The following is a 15,559-nucleotide window of genomic DNA, read 5'->3' on the forward strand; positions in this document are numbered from 1 at the left end:
TTATATTGTATAGCTTGCAAATACATTTTTATTGGCATGATAATTTCTATATTTTTAACTACTAATAACAAAAATATGTATCTTCAATACTTCGTTATTCTTCTTCATAAGCTTCATCATATGCTTCATCCCATGTCCATTTTATTAGTGGTTGTTCAATAAACTGATGATTAGGGGCTGGTTTATCTATTACATCATTTAAATAAAATGACATATATGGAATAACTGTTCCGTCTCTCAGTCTTGTATACATTTTACTTAATTGGCTATCCATAATTTTTAAAACTCTTCTAGCCATGTCATCTTTCTCCGAAAATCGCAATTTCTACATAAAATATTATATGATAATGTGATAATTAGAAAAATGTATATATTATATAAGCATATATACATACAAACAAATTGATTGGGATAAAAAAAGACAAAAACCATTGCGCATTTATACTTCTAAACAAATTAATATATTCAAAGGAATATATATAGCAATTAATAAATTATAATATAGTTTTTTTGTTAAATAAATACCGTTACTCTTCCCAAGCAAAAATTTGTTTCTTCAATATACCTAAGGTAAATTAAATGTAAGTTATATTTTTATGAACATATATACGAGTAAATATATAATATATATGGATGTAGTGTTTACTTCCCAGAAGTATTTTACATTTTCATTTTTTTTTATTAACCAGTCATCATTTTTTTTGACTAAATCTTTATCAGAAATATGTTTCCCCGTGTATCCACTAAAAAAATACTTTGTATTTTTTATGCAATTCAGCTGGGTATTCGCCAGTTTGGAAATTCTCATTATATGAACAATTTAAAACATTTAAAGGGAAAAATCAGAATTTAATTAAACAAAGAAAACACATTATATTTTAAATATTATTAAATAATTCAAAATATAAATCCAAAAATAAAATAAAATGGAAAATATAATATTTTTATATTCCTTATTATATGAAAACCCCTCAAAAAAGTAAGAAAAAAACGTAATGTGAAAATAACAAATTATGCATAAAAAATATATCCATGTAACATGAGCGTTTACTAAATTTTTTTTATTCCATATTTAATGTATATGATAAAAAATATATATTTATTTATATATATTATTTATGTATATATATATTTATTTATATTTTTTTTCTTATAACTTTGTGTAATCAAAATGTGCGCGTTTGACGCTATAAAATACTTTGCGTAAATCACAAAGTACGAATATATGACAGCCTTTTCTGTTATATAATCCTACGAGCATATCATTATAATAAATGATCGAGTACATAATATGATAAAAAAGTAAAAAATAATTTATTAAATACCGCAAGCATTATATACATAAAGGATATAACAATCATTACATTCTTATTCTATATTACACAAAATAAAATTACCATATTGCAAAAAGCACACCATGCATTGGGAATTTTTGTGTAAATTTAATTTATATATATTTAAATAGCTTCCAAAAATTAATGTAGTACACAATTTGCATTGGTACTATTTATGTTTTTTTTTAATAGATTGAAAGAAATAATTTTTTATATTCGAGTATTTTATGAAATTCGTTATTATTGATATAATAGCTATGTGCATAATAGAAAGTAAGGTGTTGAAATTCGATGAAAATAAGGAAATTGTTCATGTGAAACCAGGAAAAAATAAATTAAAATAAAAAAATGGATATTAATCAATATGTAAAAACTCTCTGAAAGTATTCATATGTTTTCCCAATTACACCTTTCCAAAATAATAACAATTAAATAAAGCAGAACAATATTTTAATAATAAATCATATATATATATTTGGACAATTATTTTTTTACATATAGAGTTGTATATGGGTTTCTACATTTTTAAAATTGTAAAAAGAAAAAAAAATTACCTAAAACACCATTTAATTATATATATAATTGAAAAAATCGTTTTCGAATGAAATTTATTATTTCCATTTTATTTATTTTTAATATGTAATCATTTATTTTTAAAATAAGCAAACTTTTGAAGTAATTCCATTGGGTTTACTTTATATGTGGTGTATTATGACAAATAATTTCCATTACATATATTTTTTCTACTTTATCTGCTTTAATTTATATATAATATATATTTTTTGTTGTTGTTAAATGTGTTTTTTAATTTTATATTTCATTTATTTTTCCCTCCTATTTTTTATTTACAAAATACTTTTATGATTTATTTAATAACTTCTTTTCCGTGTAGAAGATTTTTTCATTGTAAACAAAAATAGCTAATAAAGGAATATGTTTTTAATTGCAAAAAAAAAATATATATATATTTAAAAATAAATGTTTCATTTAAACTATATTTACTTTTCCAGAAATATTGCGTAAAACAACAAGTTCATGTAAAGCATTATATTAAATATATATATTATTCCAATTTAATTTTTCTTTTTTCAGCATTTTTTTCTACTTAATTTTTTTACTTATTTTTTATAATTTATACGCTTACTCATTTTATTTTCGTTATTTTTTAATTTTTATTTTTGTTCTGCATCAATAAAATATATTTTAATGCTATTTATATACATTAATCAAATTTTACTAGGTAAATTAAATTTATTCTTTTTATAAAAATATATAAGCACATACATAATTATTCATATACTATATAACGTATTCTTATAAATTAAAAATTACAAAGGAGTATTTTTTTTATATTGAGTAGAAATATTAAAACAAATGGTAATAGGAAATAAATATTGAAGTAAAAAAAACATAAATCCACAGATTATTTATTTTTCTGTATTAAAAATAACTTATCATGATGACTATATTATTAACATATATAGCACATTAAAATATTCTATACTAATTTTCTATTTATATAGATGTAAAGAAATATTTTAAATTCAAGGAAATGGATGAAGTAAGTTACTGAAAGTATTCATGTTATATATATATGCAAATGTACTCATACGCACAGTCATAATTTAATGAGAGAGAAAAAATATATTTTATAGATTTTATATATTAAAAAAAAAGTATATGAAGCATTAATTTGAAGAAAAATATGCTTTCAATGTGTATATTATGAATGAGAAAACGTGCTTATATAATTTAATTATAAAGATAGTAGTTTGATTGATGTGATTTTTCACGTGAGCCTATAGCACAAATATATTCCATACTATGGATTTTTATTGTTTCGATTTGTTGTTTATTTAAATATTTGATATATTTTGAATTATTTTTTTTTTCTTAGAAGGATTTAAAAGGTAGTAGTAGTGAGAAGAAAGATCACATATATGGTAAGGATTCAAAATCTAATAAAATAAAAGTGACATTTTTAATAAATATATATTAAGTAAAGAAATTATATAATGTTTTTGTTTTTCTCGCGATATACTCTGTTTACCAATGCATATCGTTCATTCATGCTTCTTCTATATCTTCTAATTTTATAATTTATTTTCAACGTCCTTTCTTATTTATTTAGAGAATGACCAAATAATGCCTCATTGCATAGATGACGGTAGGATGGAAGAGAAAAATTTAATTAGCAATATATTTTCAACAAGAAAGCCCAAACACGCAGGGGCTGGATTGGTATCTGGTTTAAAATCAGTAACAAAGGGAATAATAGTAGGAACTAGTTTTTTATTTATTTCACCATACTTGTGTGCAAAAGCAGAAGGAATAAATGGATTTTTTAAAGGTATTTTCTTTGGACTTTTAAGTGCAATAGTTATCCCAGTAATATCGGTAGGAGTAGCTAGTTATCAAATAGGTCGAGGTATAATAAATACACCTGAATCGATAACTCAAAGGGCATTAGGAAAAATATGGGATGATGAGAAAAGAGAATGGTATGACTTTTATTATAATTTAGATGATGAAGCAAATAAATTATTAAATGACAGTGATGATGATGCCGATAATAATGCAAATTGTGATAAAAATAAAAAAGATATAAATAATGATGAATATTATAATAAAAACGGAAATATAAAAGTTAAAAATGATGAATATTATAAAATATTAAAAGTCCCCATAGATGCTAGCCAAAATGAAATAAAAAGACAATATTATAAATTAGCTAAAGAATTTCATCCAGATAAATGTTCAGACTTAAAAGCAAAAGAACATTTTCAAAAAATTGGCGAAGCATATCAAGTTTTAGGGGATATCGAAAGAAGAAGAAGATATGATAAAGAAGGTAAAAATGCTATTAATAACATGCAATTTATTGATAGCACATTTTTTTTTACCTTATTATTTGGTAGTGAAAAATTAGATCCTTATATTGGAAAACTAAGAATGGTTATGTATGTAGAGTACGAACAATTATATAAAGATGAAGATATACAACGTATAATATTAAAAGCGCAAAATAAAAGAGAAGTAAAATTGGCATTAAATTTAAGAGATATGATAACTAATTATATTAACGAAAATAATAGTGAAGAATATATTATAAAATTTAAAAAGGAAATTAATGAATTATGTCAAACATCATTTGGTCATGTCATTTTAGAAAATGTTGCATGGTCATATGAAAATTGTGCTAACCAATTTTTAGGTGATAAATATAGCTTATTTGGTATTAGTGGAAAATATTATAAAATGCAACAAAAAAAAAGAGTTATTGGGACAGGATTAAAATTTGTTAGAACATTAATTAAGACTAGTTCATTAGCTAGCCAAATTAAAAAAGAAGATGATGAAGATATTTCTATTGAAAAATCAATCAAAGCAAATAAAAAACTTGAAGATTCATTACCAACAGTTGTAGAAACTATGCTAAATATTTGTTTGATTGATATTGATCAAACTATAAAAGGAGTTTGTAAAAAAGTCTTTACAGATATGTCTGTTGATGAAAACGTAAGAAAGACCAGAGCAGAGTCGCTTATTGTATTAGCTAAAATTATGAAAAAAGTTATACAAGAGTATACGAAAAACAATGAGATAACTGATACTAAGAAACTATTTGAAGATGCATGTATGAGGTGAGTGGATAGAAAATAAGATAAGTTTGTTACGATTACACGGGTGTGGATACATACATATGTTTATATATACGATTGTTATGTGGGAGATTTATTATTGTTGTATTTTTTTTACACATTTTTAGGGCGTGTCAAAAACCGGATGACGACTATATTTAAGCCTCGTACTATGTGTAACATTTTCATTCAATCCCAATTTTATTATTATATATGTATATATTTTTTTAGTATTAAAAAAAATTATAATCTAATTGTTTTAAAAATTATAGGAAATTCAAAAATATAATAACATTTTTTTAATAAGCTCGATATATTTTTTTTTATATTTTTTTTTAAGTGTTTGATTGAATACCTCATTTTCCAATATTATATATGTACATGCACACTTATTTATATGTACATATACGAATGAGCATTGAAATATAATATCTCATATATGTAAATATATATGCAGTATGTATATTTTTTTTGCTATACTTTAATTTTAATTGAATATATTGAAATTTTAGAAAACATGTATTTTTCAATTTAATTTTGCATAATTATTTATGTATTATAAAACTGTATTTTAGATTTATTCACATTCAAATATGTTAATTAAAGAAACTTATTCTTAAAAATAAAAATAAAATAAATATAATAATTCTCCAAATCGTAATATATATATAATATATATGAGCATCTGTCTTTTCAATTTAAATATGAGCTACTGATCCATCTGATACTTTTAAGGCATAGACGTTAATGTAGCAAAGCATGTTGCAATTATTTTGATCATGTGGCCAACATATTTGAAGATGTCCTAAAAATAAAATAAATAAAAAATATGCTCTATAAAAATACAACGATTTTAATTTATATAGTATTATATTTAGATAAATCGAAACTGTCATCTTTTCCCCAGTAAGTGGAATATTGAATAGAAGTCTCTGCATTCGAATTCTTTAAAATATAACAACTTACTGAAAAGTACGTTATAAGGATAATAATATATATATTTGTATATATATAAATGAATTATAAATAAAAAAATTGTTCATATATATTTCTTATAAAGTGATGGCTGTGTAAATAATACTAATATAAGTTAGTATTAGTTTTTACTTGTAAATATTATCTAATATTTCAAATGCATATTTCTACTTTTTGAAATTATATGAATATGTTACTAATGTATTTTAGAGGAAGCATTTTCGAGTATAAACACTTCATGCATTCTTCACAAATTATGTTGGACCATTTGTTAATCTAGATTTGGAATGAAAACAGTGAAATGATCAAAAATCGTTAAAGAAATGACATTACGGCGATACACGTATTACTATAATAAGAATGTTTATAAATAATATGGTCTTAAATTTCATTTTATGAGTGCAATTTACAACCGTGTAAAATACGCATATATTTATTTGTTTTTGTTTTAATTTCTTATTTTGTTTATCTTACTTCACCATTTGAGTACGTTTTGTTCTTTAAAACGTCTTATTTCGAACAATTTAAAAGTGAAATATATGGAAAATGTGTAATGTTATTTTATTATTATTTACATTATTTTATCTACACAAATGTTTTTATCTTTTTCTATACCATCGATAATGGAATATATTTCATTGACATAATTATGGCTTTCCAATATTGTCTAAGAAAAAGATAATAATCATAAAATCCATAAAGCATGATCATAATTTATGCTAACATTAAAAACAACAATTGTTTATGTAAAAAAGATGAAGACAAAAAGTGTGTTTTACATCATTCTCCATTTTGAAGGCAACCTTTTCTAAGAAATGAAACTACACAAAAAAAAATTCCCTACATTACTATTATGTAATATTTTTATGTCTTTCTATTAATATATATATATATGCTAAAAATATATATATAATAATATTTTAATTTATTTATCATAAAAAATATTTTTAATCAAACAAAAATTATATTATGTTTTAATTTTTTAAGAAAAAATTTTATTATAGGGAATGTAATTTTTTTCTTTCAAATATATGTAAATAAATTCAAGACTTTCTCCATCATAGTAAGCTTTAATGCGATTTTTTTTAAATAAGTTATAAACATAAATATAGCTAAAAAAATATGTGTAAATAATTTATAAGTGTTATTGCATTTTCTTTGTTATTCCCTGTTTAAAGAATTTTTATTTCACTTAATGTATTTTTTTTATTAATCATTATTTTATTTTGCCCAATAATAATTAGCTATCTATGTGTGTTATAATTTTTGCTTTAATGAAAAGGAAAACGAAAAAAAAGCAAAAATTAGTATTAATTTTGCATGATATTTGATAATAATATATATATTTACTAAATTAAACATAGTTAAATTAAATTAATTGTTTTAGTAAGAGGAAAAATAAACAAAACAAAAAAAAAATGTCGGCGAAATCTCCGTGTTTAGAGATATTACCCTTTTTATTTAGGGAAGAACAAATTACTAATAGAATTCAAACGTTCCCAACAGAAACGATGAAAAAGGCGTATTTAGAATTAAAGGGATACTTTGAACAATACAAGATATATGCTGAGTAATGCTTAAAATAAAAGACGTATGTGTATTGATATGCCATTTTTTATATTTTTCTTGAAAATACATGTATTATTCTTTGCTTTCATATCATGCTTTTAATGTTATTGTATATTATAACTTTATAAATTTCCCATATTTTTAGGAAATTGATTAATTTCAATGGATCTATGAACGACGAAAACCAGAGAAAAGAAAAACTAACTATTAAATTAAGATGTGAATATTATGCTGTCTTATTTTCCCAATCATCTAAGCTTTTAAATGAATACATGTTAAGCGAAAAAATTAATGTTATTCTTTTCATAGCAAAATATGAATAAACTATTGTAAAACAATAACAAAATTATACACATTAACATCTTAGCATAATAGATGAATATAAAAACATATTATATATTTTTTTTCCTTAGAAATTTCCGAAATAGGCTAATATTAGAATTAGCCATAAACGTGAATGGATTAATTAGTTCTATACATCCAAATATAATTCAAAGGCTTAATGAGGATGAAAAAAAAGAGTTACAAAGATATTGTGAAGTATGCATAAATCAAAAAAAAAATAACAACAATAATAGATACAGTTTTATTCTTTATGACTATTATTTGTCTTGGTTTTGTGGATTATTAAATTGACACTATAACTTTTACTTTATTTTTTAGAACATCAGAAATGAGAGAACTAAATCAAAACTGCAGAATGTAAGTTTTTTTCCGCTTTTTTATTTCATAATATGAAAAATACTAAATTTGTCTTTTTGCTTCTTAAAGCGTCTCAAAATAACATCCACTAAATTAGCATATATATGTATATACCTATGCATTATTTGTTCGATCTTTTCTTTACAGAAACATATAGTTGGTTTATTGAATGATTTAATTATAGAAGATTTAAATTATGATGGGGTAGAAGACGATAAAAGAGGTCGAAGCGTTTTTTATGCAGCTGGAATGAAAGTCAGTGTTTTTGAGGATAAAGCTGTAGATCTACAAAAGTGTGAATGGGCAAAAATTTTAAAAGACTAAATTTCTACTACAAAATGCAAACATATTTTAAATAAGATAATGTAGAGAATATTCCTTTATTGCTTTACCCATTCCGTTATTTTATATATTTTTTTTACTTTTTTTCTCCCCCTTTTTGGAATAAATTTTTTTATATTTGCTATTTTAATTTATTAGTGGTGGAAATATTTGCTGCAGCCAAATATAACCCCCAACTCAATATTGTGCATTTTCACAAATATGTTCACTTGTGGATTTTCACAAACATACCCACTAATACAAAAATAATAAATAATAAATGATTTATCATCCTATTAAAAGTATTAAACTCGGGATAATGTATTCTTTTATCTTTCCCATGTTTAAGAGGGAAATATATTATTAATTGTTTTAGTTATTTTAATTTAATATATTAATAGAACAGGAGATATTAAAATAATATATTCCAGAGTATATGTGAAAAAATTGTATGAAAAGAATGCAAAAATACAGGTTAAATTAATTCAGACAGAAAAAATTGATATATGTATATTCATATTCATAAGCTTGTAGTTATAAGGAATTAATACAAAAAAAAAATAGTTAAAATTGTATTTATAACAAATTTAATTACAAAAACAAAATAAAAAGATAGAAATAAAATAAGGCGTATAAGGATAGAAAGACAAAAATAATTTTATCTTTCTCTACAAATGTTAGCAATTTCACAAATGTTAATATTACATGCACAAGTAAAAAAAATAAAGATAAAAATATATAATTATTTCGTTTTTTTATAACTAAAAATTATAAGATCTTCTCCCTGTAATATTCAGAAATAATTTGCTTACACAACTTTGTGTCATGTAATGGCAAATGGACAATATTGTAATATTTATTTAATATCAAATGCTTAAAAATATAGTAAGATTTATAATTATAAAAAAAGCGTGAATTGTTGTGTATGTTGGTTGATATATATTGTTTGGTATAATGGCTGTTTCCGTTAATTTCAAATATTGTATTTGTAAGCTCATCATAAATATCAACAATAAAAAAAAAATTATCCTTTTTAATTATATATTCATTTTTTATATGCTCAAAATTATTGTCTTCATCTAAAAATTTTTCCTTGTTATCCAAATTATTATTATTATTATTATTATTATTATTATTTTTTTTTTTTTTTAAAACATGTTTAATATATTGATACAACTTTATATGTGATTTTGAACTTTGGACTTTTTTGAATATTAAAATAATTTCTTGTTCTATACTTTTTATAAAATCGCAAAATTCTTTATGGAATATATCTGATAAATCCAAATTATGATTTTTAAAAAATTCTACGATTTGTCTATTCATCTTTAATTCGTTCTTATGTATACCCTTTTGAAACAAATAAAAAATTCCCAAATTTTCGGTTGGAATATAGTTATAATTATTTATTCCATACATATTGGATATTTCCCACTTTTTCATAGTATCTCTTATTTTATTCACATTTAAATTTGGATCCTGTTCTTTTTCATAACTTTTGGAAATTTTGTCTTGAGTATCTGATATTATATAACTTTTGGGGAAGTTCGAAAAAAATGTCTCTAAAAATTCGAACTCTGTTTTATCGATTTTATTAAAATTTAAAAATTTAACTAAAAAACCCCTATTATATTTAAAAGTACTATTATTTATTGTATTTTGTTTAACGAACAAATAAAAAGTATAAAATTTCATGATCGTTTCTTCATTTTTTGTATTTGATAAAATATATTTTTTAATAGAATTTCCATTAATTCTATATAATTGATAAAAATAACATTTCAACAATTGTGTAGACATATCAATATAAAATTGTATATACTGTATTGGATCGTAATCATGAAATTTATTACTTATGTTAGATATATTATCTTGTTTATTTTTTAAATTGTGTGATAAATTAGTTATTATTAATGATATACTGTACATACATGTTAATATGTCATCGTGGTATTTCTCCATATTATAAATATGATTATTAGAATTTCTGTCATTTTTTGTGAGCATATAATAATTAATTAAAATTTTTATCGTTAATCGAAGTTGGTTCATAGTTATAGAGTTGTAAAGGGTTATGGGTAAAAGCATTTTTTTTAAATAAATAAAAATATTTATTCCATTTTTACCATTCAAAAATGGTGAATTTACTTCGATAGTATTAAATAAACTCATTTTATATAGAATATATAAATAGTTGTAGTTGGTCAAATTGAGCAAAGACATGAAGGAAATATTTGTGTGTGAAATTGTCCAATTATATATTGATAATATCCTTTCATTAATTTTGTCAACATAATTTAAAAAATTTAAAATAGACTTATTATTTTTATATATTTTAAAAAAACATTCATAGAAATTGTAAAGATATAAATATGAGTTTATTATTATACATTCATTTATTATATTATTTTTATTCAATGCATAATTAATATTACTTAAACATATTAAATTATCATAATGTTTTTGTAAACATTCATCTATATTTTTTAAATTTATGCCTTTTATATCAAAAATCGAAATATATTTTATTTTGTCTTCTAAAATTTTAATAATAATATCATACAAATTTGTCTTTAATTCAGAATTTATATATATATCAGATATATGTGCTAAACTATATAGATAAGTAGAAATATTTTGCAAGTTTAAAAATGATAAGTTTTTACTTGAATAGTTCAAAATACGTGTTAAGCTATTATTTTCATTTTTAAGTTTTTTGGACAATTTGTTTACTATACATTTTGTTAACTTACTTAGAACTAGTTCAATTCCTTTCAAATTTACATCGTTAATCTTGTTTGCACAATCTTTATAATCCATGGTTTTTGTAGTTTTTAAATAATTTTGATAATTATCAATATAAGTTTTATGAAATGGTTCATAAGAAATTTCGTGGTCTTGTATTTCTTTATCTTCAGGAAAATATGACTTTTTATTTATGCAGTTTCCAAAAGTGTTTATTCCATTATAATTATGTATCTCTTCTTTATTTTTATATGTTTGGAAAAAGCTTTGGATACTTTGTATACTTTTAAGTATAATAGAATAATGATGGTAATTAAATTTTTTAATGTTGTATATTGCTAATAACAAAGCACCTTTAAGATATATATCATAATTAAAAGAAAAAAAATTATTTTCATTAGTTATGGATATTTTATAATTCAAACTACTTTTATAAACTTGACTTAGTTTTTTAATTGGGTAATATATATTAAGGGATTGAATTAAATTACAAATGTCTTTTTCATTCAAGTTTAACAAAAAATATACTCGATTTGTATATATTAAATGGTGTAATAAATCTACATATATGTTGTTTATTTTTATTTTTGATATAGCCCATAAAAATATAAAAAGCTCTTGAAATATTTTATCTTTTTTTCTTATATCCTTAGATATATTTTTCCCCTCTTCTGAATCTATTATATTCTGATCTTCATATTTGTTTTCGTTTATTAACAAGAAGTTCATTTTTTTCTCTTTTTCATTGAGTTCTTTTAAATTTGACAAATGCCCATGATAAAACCGATCAATATTATATCTATTGTTGTGTATAACGTTAATATGTTTTACTATCTTACTAGCCATACAACGACTAAGTAACAAAAACATTAAATTTATATGATCATTTTGTATATTATTTTTTCCCACATATTTATTTAAAAATGTATAATATTTAAATATATAATTTTCATAATACTTTGTAAAATCAATAGAATAAAAATAAAAAAGTTGTGAATAAGAATAAGCTATATTAGATATAGATTGGGAAGATAAATATATATACATATTATTTATATGTTTTATATATATTAAATATGTTGGTATGTTATAATATTTTATGTTTATTAGCGAATATAACAAATTAGTTAAATGCCTATATGTTAATTTTTTTATAAAATAATTTTTATTTATTTTTTCCAAAATATATTGAATAATATCATTTTTATAATCGAGACAAAAACCATTGGTACTATAATAATTGGTATAACATAAATTGTAGTTATTTTTGATATTATTAATGTTTATTTCGATTGGGTTGTTTTTTTTAGTTAATTTATTTTCTTCATTTGAATTTTGTGAATCATTTTGATATTTTTTTGTATTTTTTCTTAAAATGTTGTTGCACAAATCACTATATTCATTGGTTTCACTTAAATTCACAATTTTATTAAACTCGTCAATATTTAATTTCATTAAATTATTATTTATATAATATGAGTAGTTCATAATTTTGTAATCTTTTTCTTTTATCAATTTGTATATTTTATAAATACATACCACATAATTTATAGGTACTAATATGTCTTTATTGTAATAAATATATTTATACACTTCATTAATATTTTCCATATTATTTATTTTTTTTGTTATCACAACATTTAATTCATGATAGTTTACTGTTTTTGTCTTTTTATTAGTTAATAAAATATGAAGCTCATTCTTTTTTTTTGATGCTTTTTTCTTAGGCCAATTGGTTGCTTTTAGTATGCCACTTTTCTCAAACCTATGATGAAAAAAAAAATTATGTTTAATTGAAAAATAAAGTCTAAAAAAAGGAGGATTATATATATATACTAAGTTGATATAACATTATGTACATCTTTCAAATAGAAATATTCATATCATGATTATGCAAATGGTGATTTTTCATTTTTTTCCATTAAAATTATAGGGCAAATGATGATATATAATGAAATGTTTTAAAGTGTGACGCAATGTAGGCTTATTGTGCGTATTCATAGACCATATATATATATTGATGTTATTACGCTATTTTTTGTTTTATTATTTTTTTTGTGTACTAACGTGGTTGCACTATCCGAGTGCTTGAGCTGTATAAATTTTTCATATCCCTGTTTTTTTTTTAAAGGATTTCTTATGAATTCATCATTTGTAGAAGAAAAGTTTTTATTCCCATGGTGATTATTTCCAACAATACTTTTTGAGATTTTATTTTTTTGCTTTTCACAAACTATTTTTGCTTTATTAAATAAGGGCTTAAAAATCATTTTAATTAATATCTATCCATATATTATTTTTACATTTATGCAAAATACCAATAATTTGAATAAAAAAAAATGCCATGATTGATTTCCTTTTCGTTTTTTTTTAGAGCTACATTTTTATTCATAATTGGATAAATATATAAATTAATATGCAATATATATAATTGAAGAAAAATAATAAAATCAATAATATTTATATACTTACATCACAAGTATGTATTTTTTCGCATACCAAAAATTTATATATCTCCAAAAAAAACAATAAAATTTATTATTAAAATATGTAAATATTTTAGAAAAAACGAATATTTTTATAAGAAATACGCTACCACACATAATATAATATTTTCCAATATAATATAAAATAAATGATTGGGGCTTATCCATATTACCACGGTTGTTTTATTTTGTTCGCATATCTATATATGTATTTATGTATGAATGCAGAAGTTTTAGCCCGTGAAATAAATTTAATATACCTTATTGGTTTCATGGAATTTTATCACCTAATTTTTATTATATTGATTATTGTAACTTTTTTATTCTTCTATTTCAATGTGCACATAATATATATATTTTATATTTCCTTAAATAATTGTCATATTTTTTAAAGCTTATTATATAATAAGCAGTAAAAACGTTTATATAGGTTATTTATTTATTTATTAATTCGAATGTGTCTTTTATTTTAACAAGCACAAAAGAGACTTTTTCACCATAAAGGTAAAATATGCACATATTTTATTAAATCCCCAAAAATATTATTAAACCTTTCGTGTGAAGAAAAAAATTAAAAAAATATTATTGTTGTTATAATTTTCACTATAATTATTGCTTTTTTATTTTATTTATTTTTTAGTAATATGCTTCCTATATGATATATTACTATACCAATTTTTTTATACATTGGAAAAAAATATTATTATTAAAATACACATATAAAGAAAAATGCGTAAATAGTAGATATTATATCACTTATTGGCATATGTGTCATTTTTTATTTTTCTTTAATTATAATTTTTTCCCTAAAGACTATTTTATGTATGTATTTAAGTGTATATAATATATAAGTTATGCATAAAGCTTATTATAGCATTCTAAAGAAATTATACATCATTTAAAGTTTAACAATACATGTGCATATTATGTCAATAATAATAACAACATAAAGGAACAGACAGTATAATTAATGGAAGATGCACATTTAATTTTATATAGACGAACAAATATATATAACTAATAGGCATTTATTAAATTTTTTCGTTATTCATTAATATAAGTAATAATGGTTTGCCTATATATTCATATAGAAATATAGAAATGTAAAAATATAGGAATATACTTTTATGCTTTCATATTTACAGCTTTATATTATGTTTATAGTTTTACATTATATGTTTATAGTTTTACATGATGTTTATAGTTTTACATTATGTTTATAGTTTTACATGATGTTTATAGTTTTACATTATGTTTATAGTTTTACATGATGTTTATAGTTTTACATGATGTTTATAGTTTTACATTATATATTTATAGTTTACAATATATGTTTATAGTTTTATATTGATAGTAATGGGATGTTGTCATGGGAAATATAATGAAAATGCTAAGGGATATGTTATATAGGCATTTTAAAAGTAAGGATGACATATATTTCTCTATAAAAAATGCTTAAATGTAGTTTAGTATTTCATTTACTTCTAAAAAAATTATACCTTTATTACATCTGTAATGCTATTATTTTACTCATTTATATATATATTTTTGGCACACTATTAAAGGTATGATCATTGGAAAAAAAACAAAAAATTGGAATTACGCAATAATTTACATGTACATGATAGTATACATTGATGTAAGTTACACTTGTATAATTATTTAAGCCCAAAAAAGTATTGTAAATTGGGACTGTTTATAATATTTTATAAGTATCACATTTTATAAATAATAAGCATAAAAAATATATGTATTAGTTTGTTTATCAAAATATGTAAACTATATA

The 15,559-nt window shown here is 21.3% G+C and overlaps 5 protein-coding genes across 5 annotated transcripts; 2 read left to right on the forward strand and 3 right to left on the reverse strand.

Moving 5' to 3' along the window:
* Window positions 1–94: 94 nt before the first annotated feature.
* Window positions 95–808, reverse strand: PBANKA_1238100 (cytochrome c oxidase subunit ApiCOX18, putative; the record flags this gene model as incomplete). The annotated part of the gene is made up of 3 exons (XM_034566460.1): window positions 95–325; window positions 526–565; window positions 687–808. 3 exons carry the CDS (start codon window positions 806–808, stop codon window positions 95–97), a joined length of 393 nt encoding a protein of 130 aa, XP_034423055.1.
* Window positions 809–2,886: 2,078 nt separating this feature from the next.
* Window positions 2,887–5,137, forward strand: PBANKA_1238200 (DnaJ protein, putative; the record flags this gene model as incomplete). Its single annotated transcript, XM_034566461.1, has 4 exons — window positions 2,887–2,895; window positions 3,232–3,277; window positions 3,466–4,978; window positions 5,104–5,137. The coding sequence occupies 4 exons, from the start codon at window positions 2,887–2,889 to the stop codon at window positions 5,135–5,137; spliced, it is 1,602 nt and encodes a 533-aa protein (XP_034423056.1).
* A 536-nt stretch (window positions 5,138–5,673) lies between these two features.
* On the reverse strand, window positions 5,674–6,741 carry PBANKA_1238300 (dynein light chain Tctex-type, putative; the record flags this gene model as incomplete). Its single annotated transcript, XM_034566462.1, has 6 exons — window positions 5,674–5,780; window positions 5,866–5,940; window positions 6,148–6,226; window positions 6,425–6,459; window positions 6,566–6,617; window positions 6,730–6,741. The coding sequence occupies 6 exons, from the start codon at window positions 6,739–6,741 to the stop codon at window positions 5,674–5,676; spliced, it is 360 nt and encodes a 119-aa protein (XP_034423057.1).
* A 627-nt stretch (window positions 6,742–7,368) lies between these two features.
* Window positions 7,369–8,545, forward strand: PBANKA_1238400 (conserved protein, unknown function; the record flags this gene model as incomplete). The annotated part of the gene is made up of 5 exons (XM_034566464.1): window positions 7,369–7,520; window positions 7,665–7,793; window positions 7,933–8,059; window positions 8,183–8,221; window positions 8,369–8,545. The coding sequence occupies 5 exons, from the start codon at window positions 7,369–7,371 to the stop codon at window positions 8,543–8,545; spliced, it is 624 nt and encodes a 207-aa protein (XP_034423058.1).
* Window positions 8,546–9,310: 765 nt separating this feature from the next.
* On the reverse strand, window positions 9,311–13,557 carry PBANKA_1238500 (conserved Plasmodium protein, unknown function; the record flags this gene model as incomplete). The annotated part of the gene is made up of 2 exons (XM_034566465.1): window positions 9,311–13,052; window positions 13,355–13,557. 2 exons carry the CDS (start codon window positions 13,555–13,557, stop codon window positions 9,311–9,313), a joined length of 3,945 nt encoding a protein of 1,314 aa, XP_034423059.1.
* Window positions 13,558–15,559: the final 2,002 nt, after the last annotated feature.

Source organism: Plasmodium berghei, assembly GCF_900002375.2.
Source record: "Plasmodium berghei ANKA genome assembly, chromosome: 12".
Classification (NCBI taxonomy): domain Eukaryota; phylum Apicomplexa; class Aconoidasida; order Haemosporida; family Plasmodiidae; genus Plasmodium; species Plasmodium berghei.